The sequence below is a fragment of the Physeter macrocephalus genome, chromosome 17 (assembly GCF_002837175.3).
Source record: "Physeter macrocephalus isolate SW-GA chromosome 17, ASM283717v5, whole genome shotgun sequence".
In the NCBI taxonomy this organism is placed as follows: Eukaryota; Metazoa; Chordata; class Mammalia; order Artiodactyla; family Physeteridae; genus Physeter; species Physeter macrocephalus.
The window spans coordinates 37,772,893-37,773,918 of record NC_041230.1 but is presented as its reverse complement, the minus strand read 5'-3'; the positions used below and the strand labels follow the sequence as shown (position 1 = coordinate 37,773,918).

The window sequence follows — 1,026 nt, the reverse complement described above, 5'->3', positions numbered from 1 at the left end:
CTAAGCCCATGTGCCACAACTACTGAGCCTGCGCTCTAGAGCCTGCGTGCCACAACAACTGAAGCCCACATGCCTAGAGCCCATGCTCTGCAACAAGAGAAGCCACAGCAATGAGAAGCCCCCGCTCACCACAGTTAGAGAAGGCCCGCGTGCAGCAACGAAGACCCAACACAGCCAAAAATAAATAAAGTAAATAAATAAATTTTTAAAAAGTTGAGAAAAGACAAAAAAACAACGCTCAGAATGGCAGAAAATATTTGCAAATTAGAAACAAAGGATTAAACTGCAAAATATATAAACAGCTCATGCAGCTCAATATTTAAAAAACAAACAACCCAATCAAAAATGGGAAGAAGACCTAAATAGACATTTCTTCAAGAAGACATACAGATAGCCAAGAAGCACATGAAAAGCTGCTCAACATCATTAATTATTAGAGAAATATAAATCAAAACTACAATGAGGGGCTTCCCTGGTGGCGCAGTGGTTGAGAGTCTGCCTGCCGATGCAGGGGACACAGGTTCATGCCCTGGTCCAGGAAGATCCCACATGCCGCGGAGCGCCTGGGCCCGTGAGCCATGGCCGCTGAGCCTGCGCATCTGGAGCCTGTGCTCTGCAACGGGAGAGGCCACAACAGTGAGAGGCCCACGTACCGCAAAAAAAACAAACAAACAAAAAAACAAAAAAACTGCAATGAGGTACCACCTCAGACCAGTCAGAATGGGCATCATCAGAAAATCTACAAACAACAAATGCTGGAGAGGGTGTGGAGAAATCGGAACCCTCTTGCACTGTTGGTAGGAATGTAAATTGATACAGCCGCTATGGAGAACAATACGGAGGTTCCTTAAAAAACTAAAAATAGAATTACCATATGACCCAGCAATCCCACTACTGGGCATATACCCTGAGAAAACCATAATTCAAAAAGACACATGCACCCCAATGTTCATTGCAGCACTATTTACAATAGCCAGGTCATGGAAGCAACCTAAATGCCCATCGACAGACGAATGGATAAAGAAG

The 1,026-nt window shown here is 44.4% G+C and overlaps 1 protein-coding gene across 3 annotated transcripts in view; it reads right to left on the bottom strand.

Moving 5' to 3' along the window:
* Nucleotides 1-1,026, bottom strand: part of PSKH1 (protein serine kinase H1) — a 21,680-nt gene that overhangs the window by 12,282 nt on the left and 8,372 nt on the right. Inside the window, exon 2 of one of the 3 annotated variants that reach the window (XR_008615553.1) lies at nt 459-613. The exons of 1 other annotated variant lie outside the window; for it this stretch is intronic. Coding sequence is in view for 1 of the 2 variants with exons in the window: in XM_055079125.1 (XP_054935100.1) it covers nt 455-613 (159 nt within the window). In the remaining variant the exon portion in view is untranslated. Of the gene's footprint in view, nt 1-6; nt 614-1,026 lie in introns of those variants that run through there. One more of the 3 variants, XM_055079125.1, reaches the window with a different exon arrangement.